General features: G+C 35.4%; 1 protein-coding gene across 1 annotated transcript; it reads right to left on the bottom strand.

The window, feature by feature from the left end:
• Positions 1–525: 525 nt before the first annotated feature.
• Positions 526–7,599, bottom strand: LOC104094618 (calreticulin-3-like). Its single transcript, XM_009600582.4, has 14 exons — positions 7,440–7,599; positions 6,790–6,897; positions 5,224–5,416; positions 4,259–4,517; positions 3,940–3,996; positions 3,807–3,854; positions 3,026–3,112; positions 2,891–2,948; positions 2,713–2,780; positions 2,513–2,605; positions 2,368–2,424; positions 2,204–2,284; positions 1,676–1,708; positions 526–801 (listed from the first exon to the last, which is right to left on the bottom strand). Exons 1-14 carry the CDS (start codon positions 7,564–7,566, stop codon positions 790–792), a joined length of 1,281 nt encoding a protein of 426 aa, XP_009598877.1. The 5' UTR covers positions 7,567–7,599; the 3' UTR covers positions 526–789.
• Between the last annotated feature and the right edge of the window lie 3,522 nt (positions 7,600–11,121).

The raw sequence follows: 11,121 nt of genomic DNA, 5'->3' as shown, positions 1-11,121 counted from the left end.
AACGAAAGGTATTTTTACCCAATATTCCATAGTAGAGGGGTACATTTAAACCTATTCTGTTTTTTATTTCTAATAATCAAGAAATCTTCATGAGTAGTGCTAAGTTTGAAACGAGCAGATACTTGACTCGTCCCTCTACAATTAAAAGCTCTTGTCTGCAATAAAGTTCCTGGTCGTGGGTTGCTCTAGTGGTGAGCACCCTCCACTTCCAACCAATAGGTTGTGAGTTTGAGTCATCCCGAGAGCAAGGTGGGAAACTCTTGGACGGAAGGAATAAAAAATAATAATAATAATAAAAATAAAAAAAATTCCAGGCCGTGATGTACATCATACACTATGCTATTACCACTAGACCAAAACCTTGAAGTGAGCCAAACGTAGCTTTTTCAATCAACACTATAGTATTTATGGTCTAATGCCTGCTTCATTTACTCAAATTTTCAACCTTCAATAGAAACAAAAGAGCTATGAGCAAAATCTTTAAGCTTAAGCTGCATCCAAACCGAACCATATCCACTCAGTTAATTGCATGATTAAGGAGACGGAAATTTCAATTTCAATATCGTTGCACATTTCCAGAATAGTCAGGCTAACCAAGCTTTGACACTCAGCTGACAGCTCTCAACACAAACCATACTAGTTTCAGAGATACAAAATGCATTTCTTATGCCTAATGAGTTTGTATTATGAAGAATGTAGATACAACAATAGCAAAATACAACAAGAGGAACACATAAATCCAAACGCCATCTCTGGGAGTGGAAAATGTAGTATGGTCTTAACACCAAGTTAAAGTTCATCCTGCAACAACAGCAGAAGAGCAACTAATGTCACTGAAAGTGCAAGGTATAACATGCCCAACAAAACAAGAAATTCATCTACCAAGCACTAATTCATTCACCAGATTAATTTCAACCTTTCGAGTAGGGCTTTTCAAACATTGTTGATCATTACGCTTCATCGTTCCATCTTTTCTAGTATTAAACAATTTACTTGCCTTGTTATAATTTGTCTCAGTAACCTCTGTTTCATGTTGTACTATATAAAATTACAAATTATACTGGATATGACTGTGAATTTCACTAATGTGTGTTAACTGCGTTAATTACTGTAACCTCTACTTACACCATATTGAAACTATGTGCATTGCAGGAAAAATCTATTAACTACAACATATTTGAGATATTGGAAGAAAAATACAACTTGGGTTTTCCTATAATGGATGAAATAGTTGTAAGTATGCCTTTCTTAGATTATTCATCACGGAAATTAAAAAAATTATGCAAAATGAAGGATTTAAGAGAATGTTTTTGACAATGTATGGTTCCAACAACCAGTTAAAGTTTTGTCCTGCAAGAAATTTTGTTTGCAACAGCAATGTGCAATTTGCAGCTCTGACATAACAAATCAAGGATATATCTATCCATTTGAAAGCATCAACATTTCAAACTTAAGCCCAAAACAGAGTGATTATTTTCTTCACAGTTAATTACTTGAACTCCATAAAAATTTCAAAGAATCAATCTTTTTTAATGAATTAACTAAAATATTTTCTTCATAGGCTGTGACGTGGACATTATTTGGGCCAATAAACAATAAGTATAACATGATAGTCTGGTTATCTTGGATTAGGGGAGGCAGGGGTGGGATAGGAAGAGAAGATATCTGAGCTTACATGATAGTCATCCATATAATCGTGGTGATAGCGCTGCAGAAAAGTATAACATCAAAAATTAGAAATTATAATTTCAAAACAAATGTACAGTAAAACAAAGAGACATGGATGTCAAAACAATTATTGACAGTGGCACCTATTTAAGAACTTATCAAACAAACTGTATTGGTTTTTGGTTTTTTCCCTACAAAAACAACTGACTTAACCAAAGGCCAGAAGCTTCAAGTATTTCTGGTGGAATTAATTTGCAAAATTAGGCTTCAGAAACACGAGGAAGTAAAGATCCAATTTAGTATAGAAAGCGATAGACAAACAAATTCTGAAGTTTCGATCGTTGAAAGAAAATCAGCATGCAGAAATAAGTTGTCATGGAATTGCAGCTTTTAACTGAACTTTTTCATTAAAATCTTTAACAGGGAAGGCTTAAGGAACAAAAGGAGAGATGAACAAGGCAAATGAAAAGCAAAATATTGCAAGGAAACTGACTGGTAAAAGCATATCTAAAAATCGGAATATACAGACACTAACCCTCTTGTATCTGTCCCGTTGTCGGTCCCGACCCCTTTCTCGTCTCCTCCTTTCACCTTCCTCTCTTGCTCTTTGAGCTTCCTGAGAATTTCCAACCATTTTAGAACTCATGCTTCAGCAAAAGAAGGTTACGCACAATGTTACTGATAAGCAAGAACCATTACCTCTTCTTCTCTTGCTTTTCTCACTTTCTCTGCCTCTTCAAAAGCCTCCTTTTCAGCCTGAAGGAATGGTTTAAGAAATTCTTAAGCACTAGAAGAGAAATCAAGCTGCAAATTGCCAGTAAAAGATGGAGAATCAAGTACAGACCTCCCTATTGGCAAACACTTCCTGAATCACTTGTTTTGCATAATCTGGCTCATCACACACCAAAATGTTATCAAAAACAGAACCTGCCTTTACCTGCATTCCGACATATTATATTCCACTAGTTACAATATAAATTAAAAAAATGCAGAGTTAGCTGTTAGAGAAGATGACATTGCCCAAGTAAAGATGGTCTATATTACCTGCCAAACTTCGATACCAACATATTTGATCGGCTTCAGTACGTAGAGATCAGGGTCATCTTCAAATTCTGGAAACAAAGAGAAACATCAGAGTTTATTTTCCAATAATCTCCTAAAACTTCATGGCAGTGTCACACGCATCAAAATTCAATTTGATATGATTGCAAACATTGATTACCTGGATTATCAATCCAAGGAATCTTCCATTTTCCTTTATAGTTGGGATTCTTAATTTTCTGCATCATAAAAATAAAGTCGGTAGATACTCCAAGTCATGCTTAATAACCAACCATTCAAAAGGATTTTCACATACCTTCCTTTTCCATGGACCACGGTATGCTGGATTAGGTACTTTGGGTGGCTTCCACATACCATCCTCTTCATCATCCCAGTTATTTGGCTGATCAAAAGAAAAGCAAATTTTTGATATATAGGTTAATCAACTTAGAAGATGTAGTCTCGTCACTTTATATCATGCATCTTATATGACAAATTTCTTACGCTTTGATAATATATCAACCAGAAAACTATCTGTCCAGTGTCCTCTCTCCGTCTGTCACTACAAAGAAGCTTTAGCCTCTTCTATAGGGATGCGATCTAGATGGAAAGAATCCAACTAAAACAGAGATGACAAGAAAGAAAATCTTGTGGTATCGGACTGAATAAGACTTCATTGTCTGATTGAATCTTGCTTTTTCCTACCTCAAGTGCTAACCAAAAAATATTGGTAGTGCAATGCAGGTGGGGCAAAGATGAAAAGGACATAATGGAGAGAGAGAGAGAGAGACAGAGGCCTTCACTACAACAACTAGCATGCCTCATTCAAACTAGTAGGGTCAACTATATTTTACAATTTTTGCAGATTGGAACCAATAATACAAAAAATTTAATAGGATGGAAGCTCACATAGGCACAGTTATATATATGAGAGAAACAGAGAGAGAGATTGCAAAAACATATAGAAACTTATAAAACTAAATGGAAAAGCCGTTCTAGAATGACCATATCTCAGAAAAGGAGTACATAAAACCTCATCAACAATGCAGGTGAAATGAACACGGTTTCATTTAATTATGTTCCAGTTGAAACCTAACCTTTTTAGCTTTCCGGTCTGGAATCTCTCTCGGAATAGAATCATATCCCTGGAGTAAAAAGATCCAAGAAAGTCTGCAATCAAGGCAAATAGCTAAAAACTACAGAAACCTAACCACGTACAATATAAATTACCTCAGGTTTGATGTCATCTGGATCTTCAATATATTCTCTGTCTTCCCAGTCTGCAGGCTATAAAGCAAGGAAATAAGTGAGGGGGCAAACACCAGAGAAGTACCAAAAACTTCGTAAAGTAGCAAAGGGACAGAAGGCAGTTTAAAAAACAATAGTTGTCCAATCTCTCAACTTGAAAGAGATAAAGGGAATATCAGCTTATAATGAGAATCTCTTTCTCAGCCAAATTTATGACCAGTGTGCAAACGTAATAAATAAAGTTAGGCCTTGGCAGGTATTCCTAAGTTTTGCAAAACCGCCTAACCTCAAGTTGGTATACCTTTTTTGCATTTACATCCTTGATTTTGCGGGGAGGAAGTATGTCCCAGTCTGTGTACATACTTCCAGAATCTCTTTCTCGACCATCAATCCAGATGCTGTAGGATGCATCAGGTCTAAGAATGAACGTGTAGAAATGTGTTAATTTGTCTGTTTCACATTCTAATTCCTTCTTGATGGGGTAATTCTGGCCTTGGTAGGAAAGTATAACATGAAGTTTCTTCGTCTGTGTACCACAGATATCTGGCCCAAACATAAAACTGCAGCAACAAGAAAGATTAGCAAACATATTTTAGAAAGGATGCTTCCAGGTCAGAAAGTACGATGACACAAATAATAAACTGGGGGATATGCAAAATAGAGGAGCAGCTCTTCCCTTCCACATATAAGGAATTGCATTCTTTACTTCGCACTACTTTTCGTCTATCGGAAACAGCCTCTCTACCTCTCTAAGGTAAGGGTAAGGTCTGTGTACATATTACCCTCCCAGACTCCACTTATGGGATTCCAGTGGGTATGTTGTCATTGTTACTTCGCACTGCTTTTCGACTCTGATTCTTTTACTGGATTATCAGCAACTCTTAGAACTAAGATATTCAGTGTACAAATTCCACTCATGAATTTGATGAAAATGCATGTTTAACCAACTGGCGATCCTTAACTAATCAGGGTCATAGGTAAGACACCCAGAAAAAGAGAGTGGTTGTGCTGCTAAGGGATATCGGATCAGGGAGATCGCTGGCGTGTTTCAAAATTACATGTAAATTTCGCACTAAGAATTCCTGCATAATTCCCATATTTCAAAATTTGAAAAGAGGTAGTGCCCAGTCAAAAAAATCCTTCACAGGAAAGGGGGAAAAGATGCTACTAAAACCAATGCTTATGCAGATCACAAAATATCCAGATTATGGTATGTCTTAAATGGAGAAAGAGGAAGTTCACATTCTGAACATAACAAGAAATGACCTGTATGGGGTGTCTCCCCCAAATTTCTTCTGATTGACATATCCAGAGAGAAGCTTTATATAACCCCCTCCACATTCAATATCTTGCTCAAACTTTATAGAATACTGTACAACCAGTGTTCTGTTTTTATTGCTAAATTCCGGTATCTTTGCAGAGACCGCGAAATGTTTGGCATCGTTTGTTGTCTGGATACCTGCAAAAATCAGTGTCATCTTAAATCTGCCACTGAATTCTTCATCAGCCAAACAAAAGCACAAGGACTTGTGGTTGAGTATGAGAGATTTACAAAGTAAGGAGACTACTTCATTGTTTTCACTATATCAAGTAACGAGACATCAAACAAATTATTACTTCATCAAATAGGAATTAGCTATCTGGATCTGAAGAGCTTGAAACTGCAAACAAAAATAATCATGAAGATTCCTTGAAAAAGATATAATACCTGTCTCAAACAACATATATATGTAGTCCAAGACTTCAAATTTTTATTTGATTGATCAACTTCGATGGTCCCCTTATTGGTTTAATCAATTACTAGAAATCATTTAACATTGTAAATCTGTTGTGCTTTAAAGAGTTAGAATAGGAAACAGTAAAACAGGTGGATTGCTCCTACAAATCAAATTATGATAGCAACACACTATCAGGAGATTTCACCATTAGCATATCTAGACACTAAACCGTCAACTTTCATAAACTTAATAAAGAAAAATACCATCCTAAGAAGATACCATTTACAGTTAGACCAATGAATGGAATGAATGGCTAGTATTTCACGTTCCTATGCAACAAATTTATAGTATGGCGTATAAGTGAAATGGTTTTGCAGCAAAGCAGAGATGATGAAGCAGCAGAAAGTTTTTTAAAAAAAAAATATTCAAAGCTACGAATCCGATGATACAATTGATTAGCCGGATTAAGTGCTTCGGTAATGATACCATTTTGACAAGCTGGACAAGCATAAAATGCCACCTGTCCATATCAGGTGATTTAAAGGTAGGAAAGCCCGATGATAAAAGCTCTACTTCCTCTCGCAAGTGCATCTCATCTCATGATAAGTCAATCTAGTGTTCACAGTATTTCCTTGCCTCTGATTGCAATTTGTGTTAAAGTTGAACATCGAGATAAGCTACCGAATGCACCTCACTTTGGAGAGAAAATAAAAATAGAAAAAGTGACCAAATGCCCTTCGACATTCTTACTCAAATGCATTCAGGAATTGACTCTAAAGTTCGAAAGCAGGAAAACCTTTGATGAGAACCATCTAACAGACACTCCAAAGCTTGAGAATGTACCCCTTTCATTTTACTACTTTAAGTTGTTGACACTTGTGATCTTATACTGCAAGTCAGCGGCATATACTTTATGTTCCCACATGAAAAGTATGATAACATATTAGCAACAAATCATCAAGTACCAATAAACCTAGCATATTGCAGTTCCATTTGAAAGCATAAATATCGCAATCACTGTATATAGAGTAATATAACTCTACCCAAATTTCTATTGGATATTTTGATAAAACAACCCATTATGCATACAGATGGAGACTTCCAAAAGTCAAACCTTTGTCATCAGGATCACCAGCCCATGTGCCGGCCGTGTGCTTAAATGAACCTGCTTTTCCTTCACTGATTTTCCAGTCTGACTTCACCCATTTGCTCCTCCATCCATCTTTTCCACATCCAATATAAAAAAAAAAAAATAAGAACAATAATAATCAGAATTGAAAGGATCACTTGGGTCTCTTCCTCTTACAATCCATCATAAAGACCAACTTCAAATACTTACACATTTAAGCAGTTCAATTACAAAGTGACTTGCTAATTATCTAAACAAATCCCATTCCGCAAACCCAGAATCAACCTATTTTTCAAAGATACTGTCTAGCTCAACTGAAGATACAACCCATGTACGTATTTAGTAGCCAAGCATATTTAAGTACAGAAATTAAGTTCATCCAATAAACCTTTGGGGTCAACTCATAAGAAAATGGAAGAAAGCACAAAAAGAAAAGCTCAGCAATAGATTCTATTCTTCCAAGTAAAACACGACCACAAGCTCACCCAAACCGAAAGTGACTTAAAAATAAATTCTTTTCATACAATTCAAATAATATAGAATTCAAAGCTAAAAAAACTGGAAGCAAGAAATGCTATTAAACTCAGAATAAATAAATAAATAAATAAATAAATAAATAAATATAACGAATTTACCATCAAAGCTTTCTTCAAAGAAGATTTCAGATACTGAAGAAGTGACAAGTGTAAAGAAGAGCAAAACTAGTAGAAAAGTTTCCAATGAGAATAGGAGTCTACTTGGTTTATGCTCGGAGAGAGCCATCTGCTCTTTTTATGAAAATTTTGGGGTCGTTTGGCTACTTATAGAAAGTTGCTTTGCATTTTGGATCTTGACTTTTATATATTTACGGTAATATCCAGGTCGTTAGTCTTTTTTGATTTTTATATAGAATTTATTTTATTTTAATTTTTTAGTAGAATTTATATTCTTTTTCATTTTTTCTTTTTAGACTCCAATAAAAAATGGATTTGCACGTTGCTTCGTCCAATAGAATTGCTTCTGGTGCCACCTTTTTGGTTCATAGTCCTACTTTGATAGTGGGAACTCCATTTGTTAAGAAAGTTCCAATCTTTTGAATCATTTGTATGAATTTTATGTAATACTCACTTTTTTACAATGATTGTCTCGGATATTAATTGTCTCAGGTTAACTTGCGCGCAGGGAGGCAGAATTTGAGCTTCAGGTTAGATCGAACGTAATAGCTTATACTCAACCAACATATTTATATTTAAAAATTCATTAAATATGTATAAATATTAAATTCAAAACTTAGGGATGACAATTTGGGTGGGACAAGACAGGACGGGGCAGGGTAATCTCTTAATAGTACGGGGCAGGGGATCATTTAAATAGGGCAGGACGGGCAAAATTTAATTTTTGAAAAATTTTAATAAGATAGGGCAGGGCAAGATTCAGGTTAGGAGCCAGATCGGGTTAAAAAAGGATGAACCCCGCATTTTAATGGTTACTCAGCACTCGAATCCGACATTTTTTGAAGGCCTAGCAACCTTCTCCAAAGAAACCCTTCTTCTCTACGGATTTATCGCAAGCATCTCTCCTCTTCAACAAATCTGCAACTCCATTCTCAACAAGAACTAATTAGTAGAGTTCTTTCCTTTGTTTAAATATTGCTGGAAAATATTGCATACATGCAATATGCGGGTTAATTTCGATGATGGTCATTGAACTATCTTTCAATTTCACTAAAGTCATTCAACTATTTTTTGTCACTTAAAAGTAACTAAAATTTATCATTGTCACTTAAAAATTATTTTGCCTCAAACTCCTACCATAAATATAACATGGCATAAAATTTAATAAGAAAAATCCAAAAATAAATGTCACATAAGCTTAAATGGGTCATACCCACTTTAAATTTATGTCTCCCTTAATATGATTTGATCCAAAACCCAAATGGGTTTAATAAAAAAAATTATTAAACTCCACATTAGTTTAAAATGATTATCATATATTACAAAGTTTTTGCCTTTCTTGTTACATAATGCACATTCATAATTATTCTATAGTAAAATAATCTATGCTAGAAAATTCTTATTTTGTTTGTACTAAAATAATTATTCTATACTAAAATAATCTATGCCACATAATTATTTTATTTCTAGCATAGATTATTTTAATCTAGAATAATTATGAAAGTTCATTATGCAAAAACTTTATAGTATAGAATAATTATTTTAAACTAATGTGGAATTTAATATTTTTTTTATTAAACCCATTTGGGTTTTGGGTCAAATTATATTAAGGGAGACATGGATCTAAAGTGAATATGACCCATTTAAGCTTATGTGACATTTATTTTTGGATTTATTTTTATTAAATTTTATGTCATGTCATATTTATGGTAGGGGTTTGAGGCAAAATAATTTTTAAGTAATAATGATAAAGTTTAATTACTTTTAAATAACAATTAGTGAAATTGGAAGATAGTTCAATGATCATCATCGAAATTAACCCTGCAACATGCAGAATAATAAGAATTAAGTCAAGACGTTCTTCTTCTTTTCTAGTTCTATTCAATATCATATATACATAATCCATAATTACTAATGACTAGAACAAAAATACATTTACCTGTTGAACGTACAAGAATATTTGATTCTCTCTTTTGTACGTTGATGTGACCCTTCACAAACTGAAATTCTTAAGTGGCTTAAATAGTTAGCCATTTAATTACGTGCTATATCCGGAGTCGGAACAAGCTCTTCTTTAGCAACTTGGCTTTGTTAGCTTCTTGTTAGCAGTACTAGTTTGTCTTTATTGACCTGGAACACAAGCTTTATCGGCCAAGTTAACCTGATCTGACTGACCTACCTAAGAGAGAGAACGCAAGAGTGACTCCCCCTATCACTTAAAGGCCGGAAGAAAAAAAATTTCCCACGGCCTTATTTACCAAGCTCGGGACTAGAGGGCTTCCCTTCCAGTCGCTTCCTCAAATTCTGGATCCCGCTCTCAGCTTCGTCGATCCTCTCAAGTTTCTTATCCTGTTGAAGGCTTATGAATCGTTTTCCCCAAAAGAAGGCCATAAAGTGCTCGCTTGAGGCGGCAAACAGAGATAGAATAATTTTTGAAGATGAATTATCGGCACATTGAACTGTACTATCGAAACTGTGCTATGAAGGTAGGTTTATCTACAACATCTGGTGGTGCCATCGTGGGCACGTTCCTCTCTGGGGTGGTCTGGTCTAATCGAAGTTAACTGACTCACATGGAATACGGGATTCGTTTTCACCGAGCTGGTCGCTTGAGTCTCAGTCTAGCGACTCTACCGCCCAGCAAGCAACTGAACTCGCTAATCAGAGACTGAGACGGACACGAGCCGCGCTTCGAAAAGTATATTTTGATGCATCTGTAATAGCCTATGTGTCCCGAAAAAGAACGGACTAGCCATTTTTTGGACTGGTCATTCAAAAATAATCGGCGATTGCCAAGTCATTGAAAAATAGCTACTATTTTGCTGCAACAGAGACCGGTCCAGCATAATATACTGGAGTTCGGTGCACTTGTGTATGAACTTCCAGCATATTATGATGGACCGGTATACTTTGTTGGCTCCAATATAATATAATGGAGTTCTAGTATACTTTGCTGGAACTCTAGTATATTATACTCCAGTATACTTTGCTGAAACTCCAGTATATTATACTGGAATTCCAGTATATTATGCTGGAGTATTTTCCGGATTTTGAACAGTGTTTTCGTTCAGATTTATCTTTACATGAAAAGTGGCTAAATTTCGATGACTTTTGAAATTTTGGCTATTTTTGAATGACCACTTATAAATTTGGCTATTTTTGAATTTCTCCCTTTAATTACTTGGGTTGAAGCATTAATATCAGGGGAATTTTGCTAATTGATAAACTATATAACATTTTAAAAAAAAAAACCATACTTCTTCGACCGATACACCCAACTCTGGTTGACACGTTGATTTTAAGTGTTTCAATAAGTATTGAAAAAATAAAACAAAATAAGATTAAGCAACATACAAAAAAATGTTAAGAGTAAAAAAAAATGAAAAAAACTAAATGGGGCAGGGCGAAGCAGCGGTTAATAGGGCGGGGACAGGGCAGGGCAGGGCAGGGCAAGATTTTGAAAGAAGGCTAAACGAGGTAGGGCAGGGCGGGCCAAAACTTTAGTGGGTCACCCTGCCCTGTCCCGCCTCCCCCCCCCCCCCTCTTGCCCAATTAAAACTCATTCATTAGCACTTGAAGTCGTCATTCTAAACTCTAAATTTCGTAAGGTTGAAATTCTAGCTCCGCCTCTGTTTGCGCGCATCTTTTCTATTTTATCGTATAC

The sequence above is a fragment of the Nicotiana tomentosiformis genome, chromosome 5 (genome assembly GCF_000390325.3).
Source record: "Nicotiana tomentosiformis chromosome 5, ASM39032v3, whole genome shotgun sequence".
NCBI lineage: Eukaryota > Viridiplantae > Streptophyta > Magnoliopsida > Solanales > Solanaceae > Nicotiana > Nicotiana tomentosiformis.
Note: the sequence above shows the minus strand (reverse complement) of the source record. Positions and strands in the feature narration are given on the sequence as shown.

Coding starts and splice junctions, on each gene's coding strand:
- LOC104094618 (XM_009600582.4), bottom strand. CDS start 7,566: ATGGCTCTCTCCGAGCATAAACCAAGTAGACTCCTATTCTCATTGGAA. Junction 5,417..6,789: donor TGGTGATCCTGATGACAAAG/GTTTGACTTTTG, acceptor TGATTTTTGCAG/GTATCCAGACAACAAACGAT. Junction 2,285..2,367: donor GAAAAGCAAGAGAAGAAGAG/GTAATGGTTCTT, acceptor GGAAATTCTCAG/GAAGCTCAAAGAGCAAGAGA.